Consider the following 25,910-nt stretch of genomic DNA (forward strand, 5'->3'; position numbering starts at 1 on the left):
GTGGGTGGGTGGGATGTGTCAGTTAGCGGAAACTCAAGTCATAAGCAGTGGGATGCATAGATGGAATAATAGCCCATTATCTCAAATGAAGCATGTGCGTTTTATATATTATACATGTGATGCAAAGCTGGGGCGGTTGTTGGGTGCGGAACGAGCATTCTCCTTTTGCCATGTTTTTCATGGGCCTTGGTTCACTTGGTTGTTTCCCCTCCTCCTCCTCTTCTTGTTTTTTCCCTTTTGTTTCTCTCTCTCTCTCTCTCTCTCTCTCTCTCTCTCTCTCTCTTATGCGAAAATAGTCTTCTTCTTTTCTTTCTCACACACACACACTCACTCAACATTCACTCTTTTCTTTCTCATTCCGAATGTCAACTCTGGGTTTAGCCGTTGCTTATGTATTGGGCGGCCTTACGTTTTTCCCAGCTATTCTTCTCCTGGCCTACATTAGCCACACTCTTCATGGTCTCTTCAACAATGCACAATCGCCAAACGAGTTATTAGCAGCTTTGGGTGACGACACGAACACGATTGGCAAGACAACGTCGTCGTCGTCTTTATCGTCGTACAAAGTCGGATGGTTACGAGTATCTCGAGACGAACAACGACTTCCTCCGCCAGATGCCTCGATCAGTGACATGGTGCGATCCTATATCATTGCCAACAACAAGGAAGCTCAAGAGAACAAAAAGAGCAGCATCTATTTTGCAGTGTTAAAGCATCATACGTTGTACTTGTATGACTCTGAACGGCAATTGGATTGTCAGGGCGTGATTCAAGTGGATCAACACAAGGTGACCATGCATCCACCTGGTTTGAAAGACCCGGAACTCTTTACCCGACCACACCTGATCAAGTTGACTCACATGCAACACAATGACCAGCACTATTATATCAACTGCAATAGGTGCATTGACAAAGAAGATTGGTTCCTTGCCCTTCGTCATGCAGCATACAACAACACCATCACCACCCACGACGTTGATCAACAAATAGCACTACGCCATCTCATCAATACCATTCACAGCAATGAACATCATTTTCAAACTCAATGGTTCAATGCAATGCTCGGCCGTATATTTTGTGGTGTCTACAAGACTGATAATATACGCGCCTTTTTGTACAACAAACTCATCTCCAAACTCGACAAGATCAATGCACGTCGCCCACCGTTCCTCGGAGAAATCACGGTTCGATCGGTTCATCCGGGTCACGCACAACCTTACATTACTCAACCACGTTTATTGAGCCTCACTCCATCCGGTGAATTGACAGCTGAAGCATACATGCAATATGAAGGTGGCATTCGTTTCGAAATTGAGACGGTGCTGCAATGGAGGTATTCAGATCATTTACCACCCTTGAAAATCGACTTGGTGCTGGCCATCACTTTACGCTCATTACAAGGTCGCTTTTTATTCAAGATTAAAGAACCTCCCACGAATCGCTTCTGGTATGGCTTTTATGAGTTGCCCAAGATGGAATGGGGTGTGGAACCTCTTGTATGGGAACGTCGTGTGGGATACTCGGTGGTTGTCAAGGCGATCCAAAACAAGATTGATGAATTGGTGATGGAGAACATTGTCCTTCCCAACATGGATGATATCACTTTTTTTCCTACCGAGAATGCAGATGGTGGTATCTTTTTGCCCACGACAAAGCCTGCAACAACGACATCATCATCATCAACAACAACATCATCAACATCCACTACAACCACCGCATTGGAAGAAAAGGAGGATAATAGCAACGGCAACAAACCCAAACTACGACGAGCTGCCACCACCAAGGAAACAGTTACCATCACGCCACCATCACCTCGTTCCCCCAAACAAAGACCGGTCATGTCAGGATCTGTTTCAGAAGGCACACGACAACAACAAAGAACGGGATCACTGATCGGCAACATTTTGAAACACAAGACATCTTTTGAAGCACTCTCTACTTCCCCATTGGCGACATCTTCTTCCACAATGGCTCTGTTATCATCATCTTCTTCCACCACGTCTTCCATTGCATCATCGACAAGCTCCTCCTCTCATCACCATCATCCACCCACAGCCATTCACAGCGAGAGTGATCTAAGTGAGAGCATCCGTTTAAGGAAATCAGCATCTTTGGCACGTCTCAAATCCAAATCCATGGCATCTACAGCAGTTTCACAAATCAACGTGTCTCCCACCATGCATCATGATTTCATTGATTCGAAAAAGATCACCGCCACCTCCAATAGTAGTAGTAGTAGCAGTGAAGCTGCCACTGCTGCAATGATCAAATCATCCCAATCGGTTGTTTCTATTGCGTCCTAGTAGTTTTAGACATACCACCCTTATATCCATCCCCATCATTTCTCATCCATTGTTGTATTCCCAAAATGCATTCCCCTTTTATATAAACACAATCACACAAGCATCATAAAAGAGACTTTCCATGATCAGCAAAAGATTATGATAGGATATTATATTAGGGTGTATTACTACTACTTGTGTATATATAAAAAGTGCGATATGCAATTGCATGAAGAATGAGGATATAGATGCTTAATTAAATACGGGCCCATTTCCAACCACCTTGAGCTACGCGTAGCCATCCTGCAAATAAAGAACCCACAATGACAGTAACACCAGCCCAAATGGCTCCATTCATATAATTGGGAGGTGTGCTCTTGTTGATCAACGCTGATGCAATGGGAGTGCCAAACAAGTAGCCAACGAGATTGGTTGCGTATAAAAGACCCACTGCCGGTGAAATGTTCTCCATGCCAACCACTTGAGGTTGCACAGCAGGGAATAAAGCAATGTATCCACCACCTGCAGCATCAGCAGCAGCATCCAAGAATGAGTTGACGTTTCAAACCTTAATAATCCATATAGAACACACATACCTGCAAAGCCATAGAGTACCGCAAACACCCAAATGGTAGCTTCATTGGTAGCATTGGTCCAAATAGCCAAACAGAATAAGCCTGCTAAAAACGTGCAGATGAAAAGACTATTGAATCGTCCAAGCTTGTCACCCATGAAACCGGTAAAGATACGAGCTGCTGCATTGACGGCTGACATGATAGCTGATAGGTTGGTGCCTACCCATGGATCCAAATGTAACGCTTTCGCATGTGCTACATATAACAACAATGCTTAGTCACCCGTATATGGGTAATGGTATTCGCCTTACATGGTAGTAAAAAGAAAGGTGTCTATGTATCAAAAGCAGTTGCTATGAGTGACCATGTGAAGATTGTGTGAAATCCACTCACTCACCATGTAGCCAAAGGTAGTAACCAATCCAAACACGAACAAAATGACAAAGCGTGGGTTCTTGAAAAGGTACCAGCTGACAATACCCGCTTTGCCCCCGGTTTGCTGTGCTGTGCCCAAAGGTCTCACCAAGATGGATGCAACACCAATTAGCACGAAATTGATGATACCGACAACGCTACATCAAATTACTAGATGAATGAAAATGAAAGGATTGGCATACCAACAATCAACTTACCGTAATGCCCATCGATAATCAATATTGGCAATGATGGCTTGGCAGATATTAGAAATCACCAAACCACCAATACCTGATCCTGACATGGCTAAGCCGACAGCCAATCCTCTTCGTTTTGAAAACCATTGTTGAGGGGCACCGATACAGGGGAACCAAACAAAAGAGGCACCCAAGCCGTATAGCAGGCCCTGCGTTAAGAACACGTGCCATACCTGTTTCATCCTTTATGAGCTGCTGATGCTTGATCTCATCCATGTTCTAGGTACAGTACCTCTTTTGCAAAGCTGGCTAAAATGAGTGCAGCTGTACATAACACCATGCCTGTCCAAAGCATATAGCGGTATCCCATCAATCGGATCACAGTTTGATTGATCGGACCGAGAATGAAGAATAACGCAACGCACAATGATCCGACCCATGATAGCTTGTCCATTTGATTTAGGTATACGTTTTCCTTGTAGTAATTTAAAAAGACGCCCCAGCTAGTAATCATATCCAATGAGCTCCTCTTGTTTTAGGATGATGTGTATGTGCGTGTTATCGCTTACCTGTAATTATAACCAAAGCTGCAAAGAAAAAAAGTTGCAAACATCAGTCTCAAACTTCCCCTTTTTTTCTGGAATCGCTTCTTACATGGAGAATAAGCCCTATTGGATCATGTGAGTGGCCTTTCATTGTTTACAAGTAGATCGCACAGCAGCACGTACCAAAAATGAACCAAGGACAGGGAACCACCCCCTGCCACCATCAGGAGGGACCAATGACTCGATTTCTGTTTCGGGCTTGTTTTGAGGTCGCGTGGATTCTACAGACACTGTATATGATTTTTCGCTCTCTGGCATGATAAAAAGTACACACAAAGGAAAAGAAAAAAAAGAGCACACAGACACAAGTTTTTGTTGTTGGATCCCTTTTGTTACTCAGCATAGGCTGGAGATGAAATATCAAATGTCCTGTGTCAGATCCCCATCTTGAAGGATCTTCATTGCATCGATAGCGCATTACACTCCGTTCATAACCCTGGTATTGTCATTGTTAACGATACCACAATCAATGTTGCTTTTTCATCCAATCATTCGATCAACCTTATGCTTTAAACGGTTTTTGAGGATCATTTGGTGCAGGATCCTTGGTGCCAAACCATGATCATTTATGCAGTAGTAGTAGATGTACGATAATGATTGCATCACTATTAGCAAGCATCATGCTCAATTGAACGAAACAAAGCGTGACACATTTATTGCGAAAAGCGAGCCATGTATATGCCTATGCTCGTTTCTGGATCATTGTGGGTGACTCTCTCATGAACTACGTTGCATGCTCAAGACAATCATTTATGCTAACTCTTTGTTCTCCTGTAGATGAGTGTTGAGTCATTGTGGATACACACAAAGGGCTATGTATGTCTCGTCAATGTTATACAATATGCCGCATTTGTATTGAGAAAGAGAGATGACAACACCTGTATCCATGGTTTATGCATATAGAGGTTGGCCGGGTCTATTGCGTCACAACGCTGAGCTATGTGAGAATGACGCCAAAGGAAAGAAACTTTGGACTAAAGTGCGCCACGTGCGTCTATGTTGTAACGCATAACTTTAATGGGTAACGTTGCATCTTATATAGCAGTGTGAGAACACGCCACGATGGAAAGAGAAACAACAAGAGGTTGCCATGGCTACTTGCGACTCTTAAAACAAGATGCCCTAATTCGGGCGTATCTGAATGCGGCGTTTTAAACGGTGGAAACGATTTGTGCGGACACACATCTTTAAGCGGGTGAGGGGGCAAGTTGAGAACCTCCTCTTTCATTCTTGGTAAGTTATCTTTATACGAGGTGTTGCGTGTGTGCGTGTGTGTGTGTATACAAGAGATATATGATATAGCATTTCAATTGATGCATTTAACTACAATGGATGAATCAATGCAATGGATGGATGAAGATGGATGGATGGATGATGGATGATGGATGATGATGAGTGGATGGATGACTAATCAAATGATAAAGGTATTTAGCCATGGGTCGCCGTCCCGCTCGTTGCTACCGTTACTGCAAGAACAAGCCCTATCCCAAGAGCAGATACTGCCGTGGTGTCCCTGACGCCAAGATCAGAATCTATGACTTGGGTCGCAAGAAGGCTCACGTTGACGACTTTCCCCTTTGCGTCCACTTGATCTCCAACGAGTATGAACAGCTTTCCTCCGAAGCCTTGGAAGCTGGTCGTATCTGTGCCAACAAGTACATTGTCAAGAACTCTGGCAAGGACTCTTTCCACATGCGTGTTCGTGTCCATCCTTTCCACGTTGTGCGTATCAACAAGATGTTGTCGTGCGCTGGTGCCGATAGATTGCAACAGGGTATGCGTGGTGCCTTTGGTAAGCCCCAAGGTCTCGTTGCTCGTGTCAACATTGGTCAAGTGATCTTCTCTATCCGTACCAAGGACTCCAACAAGGCTACTGTCATTGAAGCTCTTCGTCGCTGCAAGTACAAGTTCCCTGGTCAACAAAAGATCATCATCTCCAACAAGTGGGGTTTCACTCCCCTCAAGCGTGAGGAGTACATCCAAGCTCGCTCTGAGGGCAAGCTTCAACCCGATGGTTGCTACGTCAAGTTCGTTCCCCAAAAGGGTGACCTTAACAACTACTTCCGTGCTGCCAGCCGTGTTTAAGTCTTTTTATCTCTCTCTTTTTATAATGCGGGAATAAAATCATTATCATCTCTTTTGATTCGACCCTTGGAAAACTTGTGTATGTGTGTGCGAGCGATATTATTATTGAATAGAATAGCGTGTAAGAATGATTGGAGGATATATATACATGACATTGTTCTTCTATGGAGTTGTTGTTGTTGCTGGACGATCAATGGGTATCATTGGAAAGAGACGTCTCGCTCGTTGTGCGATCATCATCGCTTATTAATCCTTCCCCTGCAAGCTGTGAATGCAATGATATTCCCCGAAATATAGAGCCCACACGCCTTAATGATCGTTGGCTGGATACGCTACGTTGTCGATGCTCATCTCCATCACCCGTAGGATATAACAATGGCGTGCTTTCAGATACATTATCGGTGTCGTGGTTGCTTTCTGTGGATGAGGTGGATGTCGTGATATGGATAGCTGTTGGCGTGGGTGGCTCAGTGACAATCGTTGGTAGGGGTTGCGAGCTGTCCAATGGAGGAGGAACGTGTGTCTTGCAACCTTCATTGATCATGTTGTCTTCTTTTCGAGTGGATGGATCTCTTCCAGAAGTGATAAGAAAGATGCCGAGGAATTCTGTCAAACATCCAAGGACGAATCTAATACTACAATGTCAACCCCCTTTTCCTTATATAAAAGCACCACAACTTCAATGATGTTACCTGTACAAGTGGGATGGATCATCATTATCGAAATCACGATAAATAACGGCGCTTCCAGCAATGGCAGAAATGGTAAAGAGCACAAATTGAGTGGGAATAACAGCTGTCGAGTCGTATCGCTGCATGGCTCGATTGAGGTATTTGACTTGCATAAGCGCTGTAAAGACGAGGACGGCAAGGAGCACGTACGATACAGCATACCTAATGGGTGATAGGTTCAGCCATTGTTGATCACTCACATACTCCATCATAGCACTGCTTACGTGAATAACCTGTACAAGGTCATACTCAGCAAAGATGACAATCCTTTTGTAGCCACCACAGTATAGGCACCTATTTCGAGCACACAATGAATACCCCTTTTTGTTGTTCATGTTCACCATCCTCCTCAATTTACCATAGAATGCGACAAGACCAAGATCAATCAAGATGTTTCTTGTACCGTACATGGGGGATAGGAGCGTCAGGGTGATGATTGCCATGATGGATATCGCGTAGAAAATGACAGAGCGTGTTTGCATAAGAGCAGCAGCAACCAATTCAGGTGACAGCTAACAAATATGGATTAGGGAACAGCACACACACACATCGGAAAATATATCCCTCATGGATCACATTGTACCTTGAATTCATGACTTTTCGAGCTGGATACCACGCTGGCTGCTCCCAATATTGCAAAGATAATCCCAAGAAAGTCTTGTTTTCGAAATCGCTCATCCAATAGTACAGGCGCAAGAATTGCATTTGAAACCAAGGTCGTGGTGCCCAAAGGTGCAATCGTCGAAGCGGGTGCGAATCCATAGGCTGCACATATGCATGATGTATGAGTATTATGTATGTACCATCTCAACCATGTTGATAAAAGGTCTTGTCTTACCCATAAAGTTTCCTATCTCGCCAACCACCATCAAGGCAATGCCTAGCCACCAAATTTTGGATCGTAAATAGTTGGTATCATACTCTTCTTGAGTCACACATTCGGGATCTTGCTGGCTCTTTGAATATCCATCAGTGTATTTGAGACCTGGTTGTGGTGAATCAGGTGGTGTTGGTGAACCAAGGCAAGATGGTGTGCTGGTAACTGTTTGTGTTGTTGTTGTTGTTGCTGCTGCTGCTGGTCGTCCATGTAATCCCTTACAAGAAGCTTGTTCTGATAGCTGGTTATGCTGCAAGCAAGAGTCAATAAACCGAGCCATATAAACAATATGATACTTACTGCTAGCTTCTGAATGTTGAGAGCAAACGATATAAGGATCTAACAGCATTGCAAGTCTGTCATTAGGGCAAAGCAAAAAGGAGGGGGGAAAGAGCTCTGCATCTTTGAAAGCCATACATTGCCGCAGATTGCAAGGAACACACCAATCAGAGTATCTGCTTGTTCTACTGCATCTCGGCCAACAATGGTGGAGGCGAACCACATTACAGAGTTTGGGAGAAAAGAAAGATAGTGGAATAATCTTGATGGATGGATTGCAATGTTGCTGCTGCCTGCTGCTTAAGACTCAGAAGCAACGTTACACATCAGCTGCAGTAACAACTGCACCATGTTGATGTTGACATATGCATTCTTCATTTTGCACAATGCGTGGATAAACATAGTAGATTGATAATGCCCAACGATAAACCATCATAAAAGGCTGCCCTGAAATGATAAATGTCCTCGTTATTGATATGAAACAAAGCGCGTCATGCATGTCTCGTCGGATGTTGATGCAAGAAGAAATGCATGTTTTTGCTCCCTCTACACTGCAACATGAAGTGAATATGACAACATAACGTGTTTCATCACTGTATCAGAATCCAGCAGCTGGTCCAGTGCAACCAAAACACTCTAGGCAAAACGTGTCATTACTAGTGCAAACTTGGCGTATAGTCATTCTAAATGCAGCTTGTATATATAATACTAGCACACTAGTGCCATGTTATCCAAGAGTATGGGTAGCTGGTTGGCTCACACTATTTTCCATGTATGAATCATCCCTTTATGCAAAGCTGCCATCTGCCACGATTTGTGTACGTACACGGACGATTTTACGGGAAATGACAAATGAACGATGAGCTCCGCCGTTGTACAGAGCATGTGTTCAAAGTGCATTTCTACCCATTTGCTATTCCAGCAGCTATTCAAGTGCACAACCACCTGCGTTACATCCTATTTTAGACATGGTTGAATGATCGTCACTCGAGTTCTATTTACAACCTTTTCCTTGCCCTGGATGCGTGCGTGGATGATGTTGCCCAAAGCTCATATCCCGACTTTTTGACCTTAATAATTCACTACCCGATATTTGCTTTTTTTGCCACCAGTGATTGCTGTGCAACAAGCATAGTTTATTTTTCGTCCCTCTCTCTCGCTCTCTCTTCTTTCTTCCTTTGTTGTCGTTGTATTCTTTTCATAAAGTGTGTTCCCCACCCCCTGTGTCATGACAATTGCTGATACCGAGGAGCCGGTCTCATGGTTGAAGCAAAACCCAAATCGCCAATCCTTTGCATCAAAACCTACCTATAACAAGCGTATCTCTACCATGGCTACTGCTGCTGTTGCTCATGGTCATGGCCATCAAGAGATATTACCAAAGGATAGGAGACCCGTATCACCACCATGGAGTAATCCACCTACAGCGAATGATCGAGTATCATCCATGATCATGGCGCCTTCACCAACACCATCCACAGCATCATCAACACCTACGTCTGCTTTACGCAAAGCGGATGGCAACGTCCAACAATTTATTCCTCGTCTCGATCTCGATCTTTCACCCATGACCATCCATCCTCGAGACACGGAAGATGAGGAGGATGAAAATGAGGATGGGGATAGTAGTAGTGGATTGCAATCACCAACAAGCATACAATACGTATCGAACGATTTAATGGGCCGTGTTCAGTCGTTGGAAAGCGAACTGCAAACGGCATATCAACATGTGCATTATCTCAAAGCTCAGCTTGCTCAACATGATCAATCCACCCAAGCACTTGTTACAAAGCATATAGAAGAAAAGGAAAGCGAAAAGTTACGAGTCAAGCAGCTTACAGAGTTGGTGCATACCCAAGATTTGCTTATCCAGCAGCTTCAACAACGCCAACAACAACCAGCTACATCAAGCAGTGACTCAAGTATGGCTCAAGAACTTTCAAAGCTGCGGGCGGATTTGGATACATTGCATTTTGAAAAACGTAGCCTTGAAACACGGATGGCAGCCTTTTTGCATGAAGAATTGGATATGAGCCATGTATCTTTATTATCTAATGACGATGATGAGCTTTTTAGTGTTGCTATGGGATACCGATCATCAACAGAGCAACAACCACAGGATCTTCTTCAGCACATGGATCTACGACGAAGGAGTAGCAGTATCATTGATGCCGACCAGTATAGCATGATGACCTTTGGGAATGCATCATCACACCATCATCATCGTAGCAACAGCAACAGCGAAAATCGACTTTGCAGTCCAATGGGTCATATTACTTCCAACAACAACAATAACAACCACGCCACATCACCTTCTTCTCGTTATACCAACCATTCAACTTTGAATTTGGTAGAGGAGCGTGATGAAGAAGATGATGCTGTTTCTCGCTATTCTTCATTGTCATCTTCACCAGCAACCATGTCATTTGCATCACCAACATCATCATCATCCGCGAGTGATCCTCGATACTCAATCCTAAAGTCGACACAACAAATGAGAACTTCCTTGTCATCGGTATCCAGTTCTCATTTGCCAGCACATGCAGGCTCACCCACAACAACAAGTCCATCTACAGCTGCAGCTGCTGCAAATGCAGCTCGTAAAGCCGCATGGGCAAGGATCATGATACCACCCGCCACACCACCACCAAGCCATCCACTTCCACCTCTTCCTCCTAATGGTGGTGCTTTCCCTCTTCCTGCTGATGATACATTGGATGATGATAGCGATATGGATGATGCCTATCCTGATCCACGTCAATCCCATTCTCCTAGAAAATCCATGATGCCACATCCTCCTTCTGTTCCACCACTCGCCATATCCACAAGCTCCACCTCTATTTCACAGCAACAACAACAACAACACGATCCTGGATTGTCATCCGCTCCACCTATCATGTCACCTCAACGAGAATCCTTGGAAGCTGCTTTGCAAAAGAATGGTCGTGAAAGTGCTGCTACGGTTCATTCATCGGGTACAGATGAAACAAGTTCAAGGGAAAGCAAGCAAAGCTTTTGGAAAGGCGTAAAAACGAAATGGAAGAGGAAATAATCTAGATTGATTGGTATATCTACTTTTAATTTCTATGTAATATATATACACTACTTTTTTATACACATAATGGCTTCATCTCCTCTTGTCGTCGTTGACGTTCGCATCCACAGACACCATCCTCACCCCTGATTCCTTGTTGGCAATCTTGGCAGCAATAGGCGTTTTCATCGGTAGACACGCATGAATGGCAGTACAATATCAGCAAGTGGCAATGCGTAGATGAACATTTTCGGTAATCATCCCATGGCTGATTGCACCTTTGGCATTTTCCCAATATTTGCCTTTTGTCATTCTCTTCTTCCAATGCAAGTCCTTGTCGACCATCAAAGACGTAGTTCTTGCCTATCCACAACGGTCCATCCTTGTTCTTCTTTTGCCCCACGCCATTGGCTTTGCACCATTCCAAGTAATTGTGTATTCCACCATCCAACATGAAGATCTGGGTATCATTGGATAATGCATGTCGCATGTAGGCAGTTGCCTTCTCACACCGAATACCTCTACATTTCGCATGCATGTTAGCAACCTCGTGTTGTGTTGTTGTCATGACCACCACCACCCTTTTTACGTACCCAGTACAATAAGTGAAGATGGTCTTGCCTTCAAGAGCTTGTCGATTACGATCCACATAATCAGGGAAACGACCAAACTTGCGTATAGCAGGTGTCTTAGCGCCTTTGAATGCACCGATGCGGCTTTCATAATAATTGCGGGTGTCAAGGACGATGGTATCAGGATCAGTGGCGTGTGAAAGCAACATGTCATGGAATTCGGCGGGTGGTAGTTTGCCACTGCTTTGCATAGGATCATTGAGCAATTGTTCCACACCAATGATATCAGGTCGACCCAATGGGCAAATCTCCTTGACGACCTTGACCGATAGATCAGCAAAGACATGGCGACATCCAGTAGAAGGCTTGAAAAAGGTGTAGCGGTTCTGGACATGATTTGGATGTGTCTTTACCAATCGAGCTCGTTCGTCGTCTGTGAAAAGGTCGGTGCCAATGATCCAATCGAGATAGGTATCCATGGCAACCCGTTTACCAGCCAATGTCGTGTTGATACCCTCGTTGGCAATACGCACTTTGCCTTGAAGATCAAGTTGCTCACAACGTTCTTGGTGCTCCCGTGCATAGTAGGATGGATCCGTTACTTGAGTGTACTTGTAGAATAAGATCACACATGATTCATCCACATTGCACTTGCATTCCACAGTGATGGGATCGGATGAACCCTACAGCAATAAAATCATCAGGCACATTCGATCGTCTCATCCACGTGATATAAAGCAAACGTACTTTGGGTGCTCTTCTTCGCTGAAATGCTGCCATGTCAGTCTCTGATGAGGAACACGACATTGATCCTTGACGCTGCTCCTTCAACCGAGTCTCCCATGCTTCGATATCCAACTCATGACAAGAGTGAACATGCCGTGCGATCGACTCAATGGTCTCATAGTCAGTGTTGCAACAATGCCATCGGGATGCTTCAATCTTTTTCTCTCGAACGACTTGACGTGCTGCAAGGCTCTTTAAACCACGTGCTTTGGACATGTTAGGTAGGAGGTGTGGGTGGATGAAAGAGTATGAAAAAAGTGTAGTGACTTTTTGACACATACGAATCATCACGTGCCTGTTCTCATTGATTCACATCATCATCATTATCATCCTTAGGAACACACATACATACATTCGATGCCTTGATTGGAGTGTGGGCCATACCGAAACGAATAGCGTGGTGAGCTATGCATATGACATTTTTCATGACAACAGCAAAAAGTGAGTTGTTGCTCGTATTTCCTTTTTCGTTCGAATGCCATGCTTGAGGTATTTCAGTCAGAACTATATTCTTTTGGCCAAAACTTGGATTTATATATATAAGCATCGATTCTCGTTCTAATCATTCTCTGTGAATCTCTTTTAGTTGCCATGGACACTCTAAAGAGAAGACACACCACGACGCAAAATGGCATGGCTGCATGCAGCATCATGGCTGAAGAAGGCTACGACCCCATTTCATTGAACGACGATCAAGACGATATCTATGCCGAAAAGGAGAGATCATTTCGCAATCGACATCCTCACACCTCAGGCTACAAAAAGGTAATTGTGTGTGTGCATATATAAATCATTCATGTATACTAAATCGACCCTGTTGTAGTATATGGCAGCTGCAAAAAAGTATCAGCACGTGCTTATCCCTACAACATTGACATTGTTGTCATTTATCACACGTTTCTATGACCTTGCTCGATCCGATTCCGTCGTTTGGGATGAGGCACATTTTGGAAAGGTAAAGGACAGCAAGGCAAAACAAAGCAATTCATGGGTCCATTAATATGGGTGGGAATAGTTTGGTTCATATTACCTCAAGCGAGAATACTATTTTGATGTTCATCCACCTTTGGGCAAGATGCTGGTTGGATTGTCCGGTTGGCTGGTGGGATACGATGGATCCTTTGATTTTCAATCAGGTGCCACCTTTCCAGAAGGACTCAATTATTGGGGTATGCGTTTATTCAATTCGGCGTGGGGCGCTCTCATGGTGCCATTAGCTTATGGCACAGCCAAGGAATTTGGCATGTCGATGCGTGCAAGTATTTTGGCGGCTTCCATGGTGCTGTTTGGTAAGTTGTTAATGATCGATAATGACACAATTACATCACGTCTCATTGTTGTTGTTGGTTTTACTAGATACGGCATACCTTTGTATCAGCCGCTTTATTCTTTTGGATTCAATGCTTTTGTTCTTTACATGTACATCACTCTATTGCCTTTCCAAACTTCGAAGCACGCGTCATCAGTAAGTACTATGCATATTCATCAGCAGTGGCGATCTCACATTATCGTTGTTAGACCTTTTTCCAAACAATGGTGGTTATGGATGTTTATGACTGGTGTTTCTCTTGGCTGTGTCTCAAGGTATGTTATACGATTGATGAAGAAATGGAGCATGTGTTTAACCCTATTATAGTGTCAAATGGGTTGGATTGTTTGCTGTGGCTATGGTGGGCGTCTACACGCTCGATGAACTTTGGGACTTGTATGGAGATCCTCAACTCTCTATCGTTGTTTATGCAGCTCACTGGGTGGCCCGTGCAATCACGTTGATTGCTGTCCCAATGGTCGTTTATGTGGCAAGTTTCAAGGCACATTTCACAATCCTCAGTAAAAGTGGTCCTGGCGATAATCAGATGAGCTCGTTATTCCAAGCACAACTTGAAGGAAATTCGCTTGGTGAAAGTCCATTGGGTATGTAGCCTTTTCATTGTTTACAACTACTACATGCATCATCATGCTGACGAAGAACATTTACAGAAATCGCGTTTGGCTCCGAAGTTACCATAAAGAGCCAAACTTTAGGAGGTGGTCTTCTTCATTCTCATGTCCAAAAATATCCAGAAGGGTCCAAGCATCAACAAGTGACGATTTACCACCACAAGGACGAGAACAACAACTGGGTTCTTCATCCAGTGGATGCTGAAGAAGAAGGAGATGTCAACGAAGAGGATATCCAATACATCCGTGATGGCGATCATGTTCGTTTGTTGCATAAGCGTACCAAGGTTTACTTGCATAGCCACGAGATGCCCGGCCATGTTACCAACGAGCATTACGAAGTCGGTGGACATGGCACTGAGAAGGACCCCATGATTGGCAATACTTGGAAAGTGGAAGTCAAGGATGATATTGGTGCAATGAGCAACGACAACAACCGTATCCATACGTTATCTACACGTTTCAGGCTTCGACACGTTGAGTTGGGATGTCTATTGCGATCCGAAAAGGCGTCGCTTCCACAATGGGGCTTCAAGCAAGGTGAAATGACATGTGATCCAAATGCCAAAGACAATGACCCCGCTGTATTGTGGAACATTGAAGAACATGAAAACGAAAAACGTAAGTTTGTTTACCATTCCCAAAGATGGCATGTGTTAAGGTTGTTTTTGTATTATGAATAGTGCCTCCTGCTGGTAAACAAGCTTATCGCAGCAAGTTTTGGCGTGATTTTATTCATTTGAATGTGGGCATGTGGCGATCCAACAATGCACTTATCCCAGACCCTGACAAAGAAGACAGGCTCACATCAGCCCCCACTGAATGGCCCCTAGTATCCATCGGCATGCGCATATGCGGTTGGGGAGAGAAGAATGTCCGATACCTTTTAATGGGTAACCCTGCTGTTTGGTGGGCAAGTGCTGCATCCTTGGCTGTATTTGGTTTGACCGTGGCGATTTACAATGTGCGTACGCGTCGTCACGGAGCCCACGTATTACAAGGTAACAAGTTGTGGTAGCATGGAAACCATGAAGAAAAAGCTAATAAGGTGTTTGGATTAGGGAAAAAAATGGATGACTTTTATTTCACGGGCAGGGTTTTGCTTATTGGATGGTTCTTTCATTACTTGCCATTCTTCATCATGGGACGTGTCACCTACCTTCACCATTATTTCCCAGCCTTGTACTTTAGCATTTTCATGGTGCCATTGTTGATGGATCATTTTGTCGCCCAATCCTCTCCAAGAACACAAACCGTGGTCTTTACCATTGCGTTAGCATTGGTCATCTCTGCATTTATCTATTTCAGCCCTATTGCATTTGGCATGACAGGTCCACTTGACAAGTATACAGGAAGAATGTGGTTTAGAAATTGGCGATTCGCTGATGAAGAATAGCTGCATGTCGTCGACTACATATATAAGTTTATTGATGATGTTGCCTTTAATTTGTACAAACCTTATTACTATATAAAAAACCCAACATTTGCTTATTGCATTGGCATCGAAAAGAAAATGATACAAGATGTGGTTGGAGGAGGGGCCACGATCATTAGAGCCTATGGCAACAAACGACGTCGTCCGCATTGAAGGATATCTACTTTGACAGCTGCTGATTGGATAAGTCCGACTGAAGAAATATTTTTTCGCTTGAATCGAGCCACGCTATCTTTAAACCAACTTGATCAGCATGAGCGTGCAAGGATTCTGGGGTATGCATGTCAACCATCGTATGCCCTCCATGCCCCAATTAACAAGCGTGTCTATTACCTTACAGGTCTTCAAGTCGTGCCTGATAAGACGTACAGCCAAGTCGTCACCGCACCTTTCCGTATTTCCATGGTCAGTAGATCATCTCCTTCTCAACAACCACGATCGCGAGAGTGACACGTTATGAATCGGTCTGCTTTTGGTATTGACATGATGGATGGATACAGGTTGCTTTGGCCGAGGATGCAAAGGGTGACAAGCGTTCGAGTGTGCGTGTCAAGGTTGACAAGAAGGAATTTGTGCTTTGCACATTGATCCCATTCAAGGTAACGTCGACGTCGCAAGGTTAAACGTGTAACGTATGCTTATAGTGAATCATTGGTAGATTGAGCAGCAAAAGCTCGATATCACTTTTGTCGAGGGTGAAGAGGTCTCCTTCACTGTCACTGGCTCAAAGTAAGTGAAGGGTATTTAGGGGAAGTATAGATCTTATCTCTAATACAAATGTGCATTTAGCACCGTTCATCTTACTGGCAACTATGTTTTTGATGATGAAGATGACGAAAGCGGTGATGAAAACATGGATGAGTAAGTAATCATGCAGGATAGGTATATGGTAGTACATGGATAGCTGATATATCATATTTAGCCTTGCTCAGCTCATCCAACAAAGACGTGGTATGTTGTATGGTTGCTAGGTGATCGATTCAGTTGTTGACAACAAACTTTCTTAGGAATGATCGATGATGAAGCCGAGGTATCCGATGAGGATGATGAAGAAGAAGAATCCGAAGAAGAAGAGTCTGAGGAAGAGGAATCCGAAGAGGAGGAGGAATCTGAAGAAGAAGAGGAGCCTGTTCAACCTGTCAAGAAGGATAACAAGAAGCGTCCTGCTGAAACTGTGAAGGAAAGCACTGTCGCAAAGAAGGCCAAGGCTGAACAAAAGAAGGAACCTGAACAAAAGAAGCCTGAGCAAAAGAAGCAACCTGAGCAAAAGAAGCAACCTGAACAAAAGAAGCAGCCTGAACAGAAGAAGCCTGAACAAAAGAAGCAAGAAAAGAAGGTTGAAGAAAAGAAAGAGGTAATATTCATGCATTGTAAATCTACTTCTTACCATTTACTGATGTCCTCTTTGATAGTCTAAGGTTAGAAAGTTGCCCAATGGTTTGATCATTGAAGATGTCAAGATTGGTAACGGTGACGTGGCCAAGAGTGGCAAGCGTGTCGGCATGCGATACATTGGTAAGCTCACCAACGGCAAGGTCTTTGACAAGAACGTCTCTGGCAGGCCCTTCAACTTTTTGCTTGGTCGCGGTGAAGTGATCAAGGGTTGGGATATTGGTGTTGCTGGCATGAAGGTGGGTGGTGAGCGCAAGTTGACCATCCCTGCTCCTCTCGCTTATGGCAAGCAAGGTGCTCCCCCAGATATTCCTCGTAACGCTACTCTTGTTTTTGAAGTAAGTTGCCTCTATGGTGATGATGATGATCATGTACTAACGACTGCTGTCTCTAGGTCAAGCTTGTCAACGTCAAATAATTGCATCATCTCTTCATTTTTATAAATTGTCGCAAAAGCATCTTAAGAAATTGTCATCATATCATATATGTTCTTTAACGCAATGGTCTTTGTTTATGTGGTCTATCATCATGTTGCTATGCGAATATGGATATTGTATGTGTCTACAAAGTAGATGGAAATAAGCTATAGGTTGAAAGGTATTATGGTGGTGTCATCATTTCTCAGCAAGCACAAGAGCTGCTATCGTTGTAAGCACTTGTATCATTCAAGTCGACCTTGGTCACTAAATAAAATGGGCTATTGAGTATGTATCTCCTTGGTTAAAGCTCTTTTCTGGTCCTTACTTGAATCACGTGTATCATCCGTGCTCGTTGTCTCCATTCCTGGTAATGCATGACCGATCTTTCGGAAGAGAGCTTTGACCTGTAAACCCTATGAGACTTCTACCGAAGTAAAAGTAATAGATAATCCAAACTTACATTGTATCCTGCCTTTGCACTTGTTTCAATGAACATCACGTTGTACTCTTTGGCTTTTTTCTCCCCATCTTCAACTGATACCTGGCTGTGTGAGTGATAACAACGTGACCCTTTTAGTACACAGAGAGGTCCTTTCATCCATGGTTGAGGCCTTACCGTTTTTCGCCAATGTCAGTCTTATTTCCAACCAAGATGATAATGACATCCTTTCCACGTTCTGCGCGAACATCGTCAATCCATTTCGTAGTATTCATGAATGAATTGCGATCTAATAGGGAGGGTATTTAATGTGAAAACAGCGCACCTTTTGTACTCGTTGTACTTACTAGTGATATCATAAACGATGACAGTGGCAGAAGAATCACGAATGTAGCTTGGTATCAGTGACCGGAAACGTTCCTAATCGAGGAAGAGGAGGGGGTTTGTTGGAGATGATGCCGTGTGTGGCGTTCTACTATCTGCTGCTCTTATTACCTGCCCGGCCGTATCCCCTTAATAAATGCATCAGTGAACTGATTTACATATACAGTGAAATACTCACATAATTGCAATCGAATTGTTCGATCATCGAGATACATTGTCTTGGATAAAAAGTCGATGCCGATGGTGGCCTATAGAATGGATTTGACATTTTGACGTTTGCATGTGACACAAAGATCGACTACTTTTTCCCCCACAACCAGATCTCCTAAAGGAGCCGTACCTGATAAGTGTTGTCGAAGGTGTCATACATGAATCTAGTAATAAGCGAGGTCTTTCCCACTAAAGTATGCCAAAGTTACATCATCAAGCTTCATTTCCTAAAGGCCCATTGCCATGGCGACGGGGGATCAGTGATGGACGTACCGCTTTGTTCTCCTAGGAAAACGAGCTTGTACTTCTTGAGCGGGTTGGAAAAGTCGTCAGCGGTCATTCTTTCTTTGGGTGTAAACGTTCAGGGGATAATAATCAAGAAGAGAAAGATGGATGAGGCCAGCAGGAGAAAGGGGAGGGAAATGAACAAAATCTTGCACAGGTAAAATCCCGTGTAACTAAGGAGTATTATGGATGTTGTTGTGGCACCTACGTACATCTTGCTTGGTTTACTGGAACACTACATTAGGATCATTCATATCAGTAAATAAACTTGATAGAATTCATTATCAAAGAATGGGTGGATACCAATCCTGCAACCATCAACTTGGATGGTGGATGGCATAGTGTAATGGAGTATGTATGTATGTTTGCCACTCAATGATAAACACCATAAATCAGGTCATTGACGTTTATTAAGGACAGCACGTGCTACAACAACATCTCGCATGATATACATTATGTTCTCTATTGCATGTTGTTGTTGTGAAATGGATGGGGGCGCTGGTGGTGTCTGCATAGTCGTAGTAGGCTTCTTATTGACCGCACCAAGCTCAACGAAGCATGGCTGACTTTTTTCTTCCCTCTCCACTCCACACACCTCTTTTTGAAAATGCAATCGACACAACCCGAAGACAAGACCACCAATCAACCAACGCCCATGGAAACCGATGCAGGTCAGCAAAACAACGACAACAACTGCCACATTTCAACAAACTGAATACCGATGCATGTCATATAGCCATGGTCTCTCGCGACCTATATTCACTCATTGGAGGAGCTCCACCGATTGCATTTGTTAAGCCCACCTTCAAAGCAAAATACAACGACAAGAAAAAAGCAGCAGCATGGTATACTATCATATATCAAAAACAGCAAACTTGGATTGTTTCTAATGCGATCATATAATAAGGGTGCAACAACCATTTACAAACCCTGCACGTACCGACGATCTCACTCTTCATCATTGGATACAAGAAAGCAAACTCAATCAAGGTGAGATCAAGTATGGATGATGATAACGGTGGATGATATTCATATTTCTTTTAGAATACCCCTTCTCCAAGTTCAATCGTGTCATTGACGTACCAGATTATACGGATGAAGAATATGAGCGACATTTGATAGGTAAAGATACAAGATAAGCAATAGGTGGATTACTCACTTGTTGCTTTCAGATTCAGAATGGACCAAAGATGAGACGGATTATCTATTCAACCTTTGTCGACGATACGATTTGCGGTTTCCAGTAATACAAGATCGATACGATTTCCCTGAAAAGACACGTAGCATCGAGGTAGGTAGTAACATTGTTTGTGGTGGTGGCACATGCATGAAATCTAAGCATGATGTTTTTTCTTTTGTAAAAGGATTTGAAAGATCGTTACTATGCCGTTCAACGCAAACTGATCAAAGCACGACCTCATTTACCAGGCGAATATCATCAGGATCGACAAACGCTGATGCAACAATACGCATTCGACAAAGCCAAGGAAACAGAACGAAAGGAGGCATTGATAGCATTATTCAATCGCACCAAAGAGGAAATTGAACAAGAACAAGCATTATTTGTGGAAGCACGACGTATCGAGATGAATGAACCAAAACTTGCACGAGAACGAGAAGCACTACTCAATGCACTACAATTGGAACAAGCACAACAAATGCCAACCACGCCATTGACACCCACTGGCTCAGGCGTTGGTGCCAGTGCAGCAGCTAGCACATCAGGGGGAACATCCTTATCCACACCAGGTGGTATTGGTATCACGGGTGGAACGGCTGGAATGGATTCAAAGGTAAGTGTGTGTACCATAAGAAGAGAGGGAGATCGATGAGCGTTGACATGGTTGTATTAGAAAAAGAAAAAGGCTGCTACACAAGATGAGGGTGGTGTCAAAAAGAATAGGAGGATATCAAATGCATCTTCAGGCGTCCTCGATGGTAAGGATGACATGTTTAATAGGAAGGATTCTTGTTGTTGACTCATAGCCATAGATGTTATTCCTGAACGAAAAGAGAAGATGGTGCAAGGAGTCTATGTGCGAAGCCAAAAGTTGCCAGTAGTTACCAAGCAAGCCTTACAGCAAAAGCTTTTGAAAACAATGGCGGATATGGATATACGTAAGTTGGCATTCTCTTTTTTCTTCCTTTTGCACCAGCAAAAAGTCATTGACATGTTATGTTGCAATAGCTGTACGGCCACAAATGCCTACTGCTCAAGTGGTACAAAAGTATGATCAGCTACATCATTCTTTGGTCCATATGCTGGAGCTCAGGAAAACAGTGGACAAAATGGAAGCCGAGCAACGAGCAAGGATGCAACGTGGAGGTCATGGTGGTGGTGCTGCAGGATCAGGCTCACGGGTAAGGAGAGAAAAAAGATCATTTTCTGAAAACGATGGACTGACTTTTTTGCATGTAGCCATCTGGATCAAGAGATAAAAAGCGTAGATAAGGGTTTAGATGGGATGATGATGTAACTGCCAGGTGCCAGAATAAAATTATCCCGCTTGGTGGAAACCAGGGTCCATTATTATATCCCGATCATTTCCGATATTATCATGCATCAAATCAAGATGCGGTTGTTTCCGACAAAGATCCAAAAGACAATGAACTACAAACGAGTTGTGTGTTTATACATGTGGCAATAAACAAAAAAAAGTGTACATTATGCTATAGAATGCAAACAATGGGTGCGAACAACAAAGATCAATGATAAAAAAGTGGGGTAGGAGGGAAGGGGGCTGTGTATATATCGTGTTGGGTGTCATGTGTGTGTGTGTGAAGGTGCAGAATACAAAGGATACAATAATAAATGGCAAAGGAGTGGGTGTCTTACAGCTTGTTGCCAGGAGCCACGCTTTGTACTGGCCAAGTGTAGTTGGCGTTGGATCTGTCATAGCCATACTTTTTGACAAAGCCATCGAGCTCAGCAGGGCCACGAGAACCATAAGGATAAGTGCGTACGGGAATGGATGAATCGCTATCAATACGGTGAAGCAATGGGGTAAAGATCTTCCAAGCGGCTTCCAATTCATCATCACGCACAAAGTTGGAATGGTCATTACGAAGGACGTCGAGAATAAGTGATTCGTAAGCATCAGGAATAGCCATGTCAGTGAAGCGCTCATGGTACGACAAGTCAAGATCCGATTGAATGGTTTGGTAGGACAAGCCAGGCTGCTTGTTGTTGAATTTGATGTACACAGCCTCCTTGGGTTGGATACGCATCACCAATTCGTTACGAGGAGCACCCTTGTAAAGATTGCCAGCAACGTTGCGGAACTGGATACGGATATCCACCTTGGCATCATCCAAAGCCTTACCCGCCTTCATGATAAAAGGCACACCTTCCCATCGCTCGTTTTGTACCCATAATGTCAATGCAGCAAAAGTGGGCGTGCGGCTCTGCTTGTTCTTTAGGGTATCATCTTCCAAGTAACCAGGCTTGCCATTAGCAGCCACGTATTGGGCAAGCAAAGCATCATCAATGGTGACAGGAGGAATGCACTTTAGCACCTTGACCTTCTCATCACGAATGGCTTCGGATTCGGTGGAAATTGGACGTTCCATAGCAATAAGCGAGAGCACCTGAAGCAAGTCTAAAAAGAATATCCGAAATGAATATGGTGTACGTGTGTGTGTGGCATTTGCATTGATTCTCACGGTTCTGCATGACATCCCGGATGATGCCGAAATCATCAAAGTATCCACCACGACCTTCGGTTCCGAAAGGTTCCTTGAAAGTGATCTGCACATTGTCAATGTATTTGCGATCCCACACTTGGCTGAAGAAAATGTTGGCGAAACGCATGGTCATGACGTTCTTGACCATTTCCTTGCCGAGGTAATGATCAATGCGGTAAATCTATTATTGACATCATTGACATGTGAGCGCTTAGTAACGTGTGATGCACAAGAATGGGGATAGCCCGCTTTTTACCTCTTCCTCCTTGAATAATGCACCAAGCTCACGTCCCAATTCATTGGAACTCTCGGTATCCATACCAAAAGGCTTTTCAACAATGAGTCGATTGACACCATCACGAGAGTAAACCTCCTTCTTCACACCCTTGGCCACTGGAATAAACACAGAGGGAGGAAGCGCCATATAAAAGACACGGTTGCGATGACCCTGGGAAACACCACGATCCGCTTCATTCTTGACAAGATAGTCGTCAAGCGACTTCCACGACGCGTCATCATCATACAATCCTGAATGATATGTAGTAATGGCCTTGAACTTTTCCACTTCCTTCTCATCGGCCTTGATGTATTGAGTCACACGACCAAGGTAATCTTCATGAGTCATCTTGGTACGAGCATAGCCAACAATGTGCGTGTTTTCAGGCAAGAACCCATTACGGAAAAGTTTGAAAAGGGCAGGATAGGTCTTCTTCTTTGCAAGGTCACCAGAGGCACCCAAGACTATTGCATAGGCACAATGTCAGTAATCAGGCATACGATTCCTCCCATTTGAACCGGGATCGCGCGATCGTCCCAACAAAGACAAAGACGCGTCCTTGCATAGAGAGGGATGTTGGGTTGGATGATGGGACATTTACCGATGATAGTGACAAAGCCAGCAAGTTCTTTGGAGACTTGTGCTTGGATTTCTTGAGCAGGAGTGGGCATTGTTGTTGTATTCGAACAGTAAAAAGAAAGAAGGAAAAAAAAAGATGTTAAGAAAGAGGGGGCCAAGTTTGCAGGAGCAACAAAATAAAAATGCGACTGAGTTTTGCTTACAAAGAAAGGAAAGATGTTGGTGAAGCCCTATCGGATTATTCGGATTTCTCGATTAGGGGATAGCGTGCTCATCCTTGTTGTGGACGCGGGTTATTGCGGGAATCTGGCATAACCCACCTTTTCCCTCATTCATGACCCCCCTTCCTCATTGCACACATATTCCCCGCTACACTGATAAAGATCTCATCAACAACCTAGCATCGGGATATTCCAGCGGGATAATGGGGGACCGTGCCCCCAAAAACTATCATCCTTTTCCTTCCTAAACCTTTGCACATCATTCATTCATCATTTCCATTGGGTCGCCGAATTTTCTATATAGATGATAGAATGACCCAACATCTTCATCTACACTCTTGAATCCTCAAAAGCAGGTATAAAAGTGTGTTGCCCCTTTTTTGTTCTTTTCTTCTTGGGATGACGTGTAATGATAGGTTTAGCCGATGAAGGATGTTGCATACGAGATGACAAATAGACGACTCATCATGCGCATAGCATTACACCCTTTTGCTTAATAAGCTTTAACAAGGCGGAATCTGACAAATGACAATCCAGGGCAAGCACGAGCGCATTTAATGCATACTCAGCTTACAACATTTTCTTTCACCCACCCTTTCTTCCATGACAAACATTTGAGTAAACTGGCAGTGTACACGTATCCTTTCCTACAGCGGAAAGAACTGTATGACGCTGTTCCTTCCCTTGTCATCATCCAAAATCGGAAGGTAACAGTGCACTAAACTTTAAATGCATCCCTTGTGATACATCTCGTTATCTATTCGCTATCAGTTAAAGAGGAAATCTCGGCCTTTTTTCTCGTTTGTTCGCGTCTCAATACAAGACGTCAATCATCATGAGACTTAAAGAGATGGACGCATGTCAAAGCTGTTTTTTCATGTACACGAGGGAAAAAGTGAGCAGCCGCCATGTCAGCAATTACGTGATTGGGACAACAACTTGATTACATAACCCGCTTCATCAGCAAATTCAATCTCCCAAGTGTCTACAGCAAGCAATCGTCATGATGAAAGCATTATTAGGGATACATGGGACAAAAATGTTATTATGTATTTATCGTAAAGGTGCAGGGTACTACTACTAATGCATATGGGAGATAGCTACTACTAGATGACCATTTCCGAATGATCATTGGTGGTGGTGGGTGAAGCAAGGGTAAGCCGTAATGAAGGTTGATGATGCTTTTCAAAAGCTGATTGATATCGTTCATGATCCTCGTCTACCGCCAAAACTGAAAATACACCATGATGGTTGTTGACAGGCTTGTAGTATTGTTTACCCGTCAAACAGGTTTGCTCTTTCCAGAAATACTGCACAATGTACCAATTGCCGATGCCGACATACCACGCCACCAATACATCCACTGTGTAATGCGCACTATAGCCGGTAGTGTAATTGGTTAGGGTGTGTTTCTTGTTACCAAAGAACGTGTATATGTATACGTACCGATTCATGATAACGATAGCGCTGCCTGCAAGGACCAGCAACCAAATGATCGTTGAGATGACAACCCTTGCGATGCGTTGGTTACATGGGGGATACGTTGTCCAAACGCAGGCACAAATGACAAATAATACTGTGTGTCCACTAAACATACAATCGCCACATTTGTGGGCTGACACCTTGGTCCAAATTTGACTCGTTACCATTTCACAGCCTGCACGTGGATCTGGAAAGGATGTAATGGCCACGGTAGCGATTCGCTCCACATTGCATAGCGTCGACGTCAAGAACCATGAATGAGCCACTGCATTATTATCCATGTAAGTAAAAGGGGTTCAATAGTCAATAACAAGCATAATACCGTGAACTACTTTTCGATGAAAAACAACATGCACAATGGTTGGGAATACCAATAATGCATCAAAGAGGTCCGTCAACCAAAGTTGGTCAAGTTGAGGAAGGAAATGGAAGCCAACGTCAGGTAGTGGAGGATAAACTATGACAATGCGCATTAACATCCACCATATCAAAAGCAACGTAGTAGTAGAAATGTTGTTGTTGTACCATTGTTGTCTATGCTCCTGCTGGAGGCGATGTTGGATAAAACGCTCTAAAACCTCGTACTATATTATGATAAGGCTATACATCTTGGGAACATGGATACCATACCATCATGTAATAGGATAGGATCCATAGTATGACGATGATGGCTGTTGTTGCGATATTCTCGGGCTGCAGTTGGTATCTTTTGGGTAGCCAGGATT

General features: G+C 43.7%; 12 protein-coding genes across 12 annotated transcripts; 6 read left to right on the top strand and 6 right to left on the bottom strand.

Annotated features, from left to right (window-relative positions):
• Positions 1 to 362: 362 nt before the first annotated feature.
• On the top strand, positions 363 to 2,303 carry O0I10_009288 (uncharacterized protein; the record flags this gene model as incomplete). Its single annotated transcript, XM_058489283.1, has 1 exon — positions 363 to 2,303. The coding sequence occupies one exon, from the start codon at positions 363 to 365 to the stop codon at positions 2,301 to 2,303; it is 1,941 nt and encodes a 646-aa protein (XP_058339994.1).
• A 235-nt stretch (positions 2,304 to 2,538) lies between these two features.
• On the bottom strand, positions 2,539 to 4,331 carry O0I10_009289 (uncharacterized protein; the record flags this gene model as incomplete). The annotated part of the gene is made up of 9 exons (XM_058489284.1): positions 2,539 to 2,804; positions 2,879 to 3,112; positions 3,169 to 3,190; positions 3,255 to 3,429; positions 3,490 to 3,701; positions 3,761 to 3,971; positions 4,038 to 4,055; positions 4,123 to 4,136; positions 4,197 to 4,331. The coding sequence occupies 9 exons, from the start codon at positions 4,329 to 4,331 to the stop codon at positions 2,539 to 2,541; spliced, it is 1,287 nt and encodes a 428-aa protein (XP_058339995.1).
• A 1,176-nt stretch (positions 4,332 to 5,507) lies between these two features.
• Positions 5,508 to 6,158, top strand: O0I10_009290 (60S ribosomal protein L10-B; the record flags this gene model as incomplete). Its single annotated transcript, XM_058489285.1, has 1 exon — positions 5,508 to 6,158. One exon carries the CDS (start codon positions 5,508 to 5,510, stop codon positions 6,156 to 6,158), a length of 651 nt encoding a protein of 216 aa, XP_058339996.1.
• A 190-nt stretch (positions 6,159 to 6,348) lies between these two features.
• On the bottom strand, positions 6,349 to 8,270 carry O0I10_009291 (uncharacterized protein; the record flags this gene model as incomplete). Its single annotated transcript, XM_058489286.1, has 8 exons — positions 6,349 to 6,787; positions 6,851 to 7,051; positions 7,114 to 7,183; positions 7,248 to 7,401; positions 7,473 to 7,654; positions 7,728 to 8,016; positions 8,067 to 8,105; positions 8,184 to 8,270. The coding sequence occupies 8 exons, from the start codon at positions 8,268 to 8,270 to the stop codon at positions 6,349 to 6,351; spliced, it is 1,461 nt and encodes a 486-aa protein (XP_058339997.1).
• Positions 8,271 to 9,273: 1,003 nt separating this feature from the next.
• O0I10_009292 (uncharacterized protein) lies at positions 9,274 to 11,097 on the top strand (the record flags this gene model as incomplete). The annotated part of the gene is made up of 1 exon (XM_058489287.1): positions 9,274 to 11,097. The coding sequence occupies one exon, from the start codon at positions 9,274 to 9,276 to the stop codon at positions 11,095 to 11,097; it is 1,824 nt and encodes a 607-aa protein (XP_058339998.1).
• Positions 11,098 to 11,155: 58 nt separating this feature from the next.
• Positions 11,156 to 12,653, bottom strand: O0I10_009293 (uncharacterized protein; the record flags this gene model as incomplete). The annotated part of the gene is made up of 3 exons (XM_058489288.1): positions 11,156 to 11,600; positions 11,673 to 12,334; positions 12,399 to 12,653. 3 exons carry the CDS (start codon positions 12,651 to 12,653, stop codon positions 11,156 to 11,158), a joined length of 1,362 nt encoding a protein of 453 aa, XP_058339999.1.
• Positions 12,654 to 13,028: 375 nt separating this feature from the next.
• O0I10_009294 (uncharacterized protein) lies at positions 13,029 to 15,774 on the top strand (the record flags this gene model as incomplete). Its single annotated transcript, XM_058489289.1, has 9 exons — positions 13,029 to 13,202; positions 13,261 to 13,392; positions 13,453 to 13,726; positions 13,794 to 13,902; positions 13,956 to 14,021; positions 14,074 to 14,351; positions 14,418 to 14,999; positions 15,062 to 15,379; positions 15,440 to 15,774. 9 exons carry the CDS (start codon positions 13,029 to 13,031, stop codon positions 15,772 to 15,774), a joined length of 2,268 nt encoding a protein of 755 aa, XP_058340000.1.
• A 292-nt stretch (positions 15,775 to 16,066) lies between these two features.
• On the top strand, positions 16,067 to 17,623 carry O0I10_009295 (uncharacterized protein; the record flags this gene model as incomplete). The annotated part of the gene is made up of 9 exons (XM_058489290.1): positions 16,067 to 16,088; positions 16,154 to 16,218; positions 16,314 to 16,412; positions 16,472 to 16,542; positions 16,603 to 16,674; positions 16,736 to 16,764; positions 16,821 to 17,167; positions 17,226 to 17,543; positions 17,600 to 17,623. 9 exons carry the CDS (start codon positions 16,067 to 16,069, stop codon positions 17,621 to 17,623), a joined length of 1,047 nt encoding a protein of 348 aa, XP_058340001.1.
• A 203-nt stretch (positions 17,624 to 17,826) lies between these two features.
• Positions 17,827 to 18,997, bottom strand: O0I10_009296 (uncharacterized protein; the record flags this gene model as incomplete). The annotated part of the gene is made up of 9 exons (XM_058489291.1): positions 17,827 to 17,888; positions 17,950 to 18,028; positions 18,085 to 18,169; positions 18,241 to 18,352; positions 18,411 to 18,483; positions 18,559 to 18,575; positions 18,626 to 18,695; positions 18,788 to 18,846; positions 18,931 to 18,997. 9 exons carry the CDS (start codon positions 18,995 to 18,997, stop codon positions 17,827 to 17,829), a joined length of 624 nt encoding a protein of 207 aa, XP_058340002.1.
• A 552-nt stretch (positions 18,998 to 19,549) lies between these two features.
• Positions 19,550 to 21,394, top strand: O0I10_009297 (uncharacterized protein; the record flags this gene model as incomplete). Its single annotated transcript, XM_058489292.1, has 10 exons — positions 19,550 to 19,613; positions 19,679 to 19,787; positions 19,850 to 19,932; positions 19,987 to 20,064; positions 20,115 to 20,233; positions 20,307 to 20,735; positions 20,796 to 20,880; positions 20,935 to 21,060; positions 21,131 to 21,303; positions 21,362 to 21,394. 10 exons carry the CDS (start codon positions 19,550 to 19,552, stop codon positions 21,392 to 21,394), a joined length of 1,299 nt encoding a protein of 432 aa, XP_058340003.1.
• Positions 21,395 to 21,774: 380 nt separating this feature from the next.
• On the bottom strand, positions 21,775 to 23,574 carry O0I10_009298 (glucose-6-phosphate dehydrogenase; the record flags this gene model as incomplete). The annotated part of the gene is made up of 4 exons (XM_058489293.1): positions 21,775 to 22,541; positions 22,606 to 22,807; positions 22,883 to 23,367; positions 23,505 to 23,574. The coding sequence occupies 4 exons, from the start codon at positions 23,572 to 23,574 to the stop codon at positions 21,775 to 21,777; spliced, it is 1,524 nt and encodes a 507-aa protein (XP_058340004.1).
• A 1,235-nt stretch (positions 23,575 to 24,809) lies between these two features.
• On the bottom strand, positions 24,810 to 25,658 carry O0I10_009299 (uncharacterized protein; the record flags this gene model as incomplete). Its single annotated transcript, XM_058489294.1, has 3 exons — positions 24,810 to 25,080; positions 25,150 to 25,450; positions 25,508 to 25,658. The coding sequence occupies 3 exons, from the start codon at positions 25,656 to 25,658 to the stop codon at positions 24,810 to 24,812; spliced, it is 723 nt and encodes a 240-aa protein (XP_058340005.1).
• Positions 25,659 to 25,910: the final 252 nt, after the last annotated feature.

The sequence above is a fragment of the Lichtheimia ornata genome, assembly GCF_029851405.1.
Source record: "Lichtheimia ornata isolate CBS 291.66 chromosome Unknown scaffold00053, whole genome shotgun sequence".
In the NCBI taxonomy this organism is placed as follows: Eukaryota; Fungi; Mucoromycota; class Mucoromycetes; order Mucorales; family Lichtheimiaceae; genus Lichtheimia; species Lichtheimia ornata.